This window comes from Cyprinodon variegatus, unplaced genomic scaffold (assembly GCF_000732505.1).
Source record: "Cyprinodon variegatus isolate N-32 unplaced genomic scaffold, C_variegatus-1.0 Scaffold316, whole genome shotgun sequence".
Classification (NCBI taxonomy): domain Eukaryota; kingdom Metazoa; phylum Chordata; class Actinopteri; order Cyprinodontiformes; family Cyprinodontidae; genus Cyprinodon; species Cyprinodon variegatus.
Genome location: NW_015150769.1, coordinates 785283 through 787683, shown reverse-complemented (window position 1 = coordinate 787683; position 2401 = coordinate 785283). Strand labels below are relative to the sequence as shown.

Genomic DNA, 2401 nt, shown 5'->3' with positions numbered 1-2401 from the left:
ATGCTCTCCCGGCGTCAATGGTAGAATTACGCAACAGCGCCCCCGGCTTCAATGGTAGAAATGCATTAATGCTTTCCCGGCCTAAATGGGTTAAAGTCTATATTTCCTACAAAACTAAAGTGAAAAACACATCTGAGTTCTTGAGCATGCGTATTGACTATAGGTATGCTGATCTGACAGAACGGCTCCTCTACCAGAAACAAAGGCCTGTGCAGGAAATGCAACTGATTTATTTATCATTTATTTTTTGAATAAATCACATAACCTATTCATTTCAATTAAATATTAGTCTTGTAACCATTCAGGTTTAAACATTCAACAATATCTCATTAAACAGGATAAAAATGTTTCCTCTCCAAACTTTTTTGCACACGGAACCTTTTTCAGTCAAACTTTGCATTTTGTGTTCTTTTGCTCAACTTTATTTTGTTGCCACCGAACTGAGATGCAGTGAGAACAATGTTCATTGTTTAAATTCGCACACCCTGACTCAAAACCGCTGCGCCGCGCGCTCCACTCTGAAAACACGTTCTCTGCTCTGAAAACACGTTCTCTGCTCTCGCTTGCCTCCACAGGATTAACTAATGTAATTTTGTTTACAACTGAGTTAGACGCTCCTTCAGTGTGTCGCAGTTAGCTTGTCACAGGTATGACGCAGATATTTTTCATTTATGCCCCATTTTATCTGCGTTTCCTGCGACACACGCAGGTCACCTGGTTTCTGAGCATAAACCAGGCTTCATCGCCTTTATTTATGCTTCTGACTGGATCGGTGGAGTCCCATGATTACTCACACGCCGCCGTGTCTGGAAGGGGAGGGGTATATCAGCCACCAGCGCACACAGAAAAAAACGGCAGATTTAAGATTATTTATTTTACCGACATGGGAAAATTTTCGCTTTTTCTCGCTGTGAATTAGTGAGCGGTTTGTTGTCTGGAGCTAAGATGTAAGAGTAGAGATAGAAAATGTAACCTTTTCCATAGAAGCAGCTTTTTGGGGATTAAACCGTCACCTCTGTGATCCACAGGGTTCTGTAGAGCTCGGAGGTCTCGCTCCCAGCACTGTGTTCACCGGTGGGACGGAGGTGAAGATGGAGTCTCTAAATGCTCAGGTAACTAAGAAATGGTTTATGTTTTGGTTTGTTTGTTAGAGCTGAGCTGACCTGGAGGGAAGACTCCTCCAGTGACACGACCGTTTCAAATGGACTGGTTTCTTTTATTTATTATATTCACAGTTTAAATTCCAACTCTGCTCTAATTATCATCTGAATGAACGGTTCGCAGCCTATAGAACCCTATAGAATCCTCCTGCTCTGCAGGACTTCAGGGAAATGCATCACAATAGCATCACTGAACATCTAACATTACCTCAGACATCTTTCTCAGGTTCCCTCATCTTCTGAAAATATGATGATATATGAAACCAAAAGATGTTCTGAAAGGAACATGAAGCCGCATCCTTCCTTAGCTTCCTTTTTTCTACTCAGACGTCTTCTCTAGTTTCAGTGGGAGGAGCTACAGCAGTTCTAGCTTCACAGGAAGAAGGGAAGCCTTTGGTTTTTCAAAATAAAGTCTTGTATTTAATTTTTATACTGTGATAACGGTTAATATATGTGCCAATACAGTCTTAAAGAAAGAGCTCATTTATTCCTTTATCATTTATTCATTAATTCTGTAGATGTGGCAGCTTTATTTTGCCCCTTAGCAGAAACCATGCAACATGTTAAATAGCAAAAAATAACAAACGTTAACAACGGATAGGGCTGCTCACTGCTGCCTTGCAGCAAGGTTCTGGGTTAGATTCCCAACCTGGGGTCTTTTTGCATGTAGTTTGCCTGTTCTCCTGAACATGCGTGGGTTCTCTCCGGGTACTCCAGCTTCCTTCAGCAGTCCTAAAACATGACTGTTAGGTTAATTGGCTTCTTTAAATTAGGGGTGTGTGTGTGTGTGTCCTGTTTGTCTCTGTGTTGCCCTGCAATAGACTGGTGAGCTGGCCAGGGTGACCCTGCCTCTGACCCCTAGACTGCTGTAGGTTGGCACCAGCACCCCTCGCATCTGCTAGCTGATTTATCCATCTATGGTTAAGTTTGTAGGTTAATTTCTCTCAAACTGATGTAATTCAGTTGTTCTTTTGTTTCGTTTCGGGCCCCAAAAATAAATTAAATGATTTTAAAGGAAAATTCCGGTTTTTAACACTTTTAGCCCATTTTCTGTAGTGTCCAGGATGCATTCGAATGATCGACACCAAAATTTTGACAATTGGTCCTGTCTCTGCTTTTTGGCTCATGCAGAATCCCCCCCTGGCTGTTTCAGAATGGCTTCCATAGTGAAGCAGCCAGGGGGGGATTCTGCATTAGGCCAAAAAAAAAAAGAAAAAAAGAAAAAAAAAAAATATTTTTTT

General features: G+C 41.6%; 1 protein-coding gene across 4 annotated transcripts in view; it reads left to right on the top strand.

The window, feature by feature from the left end:
- kansl1 (KAT8 regulatory NSL complex subunit 1) overlaps positions 1-2401 on the top strand; it is a 54461-nt gene that overhangs the window by 32202 nt on the left and 19858 nt on the right. For all 4 annotated transcript variants that reach the window (XM_015384566.1, XM_015384569.1, XM_015384565.1 and 1 more), the window contains exon 4: positions 1029-1112. In XM_015384566.1, the coding sequence (XP_015240052.1) occupies positions 1029-1112 (84 nt within the window). The remainder of the gene's footprint in view (positions 1-1028; positions 1113-2401) is intronic.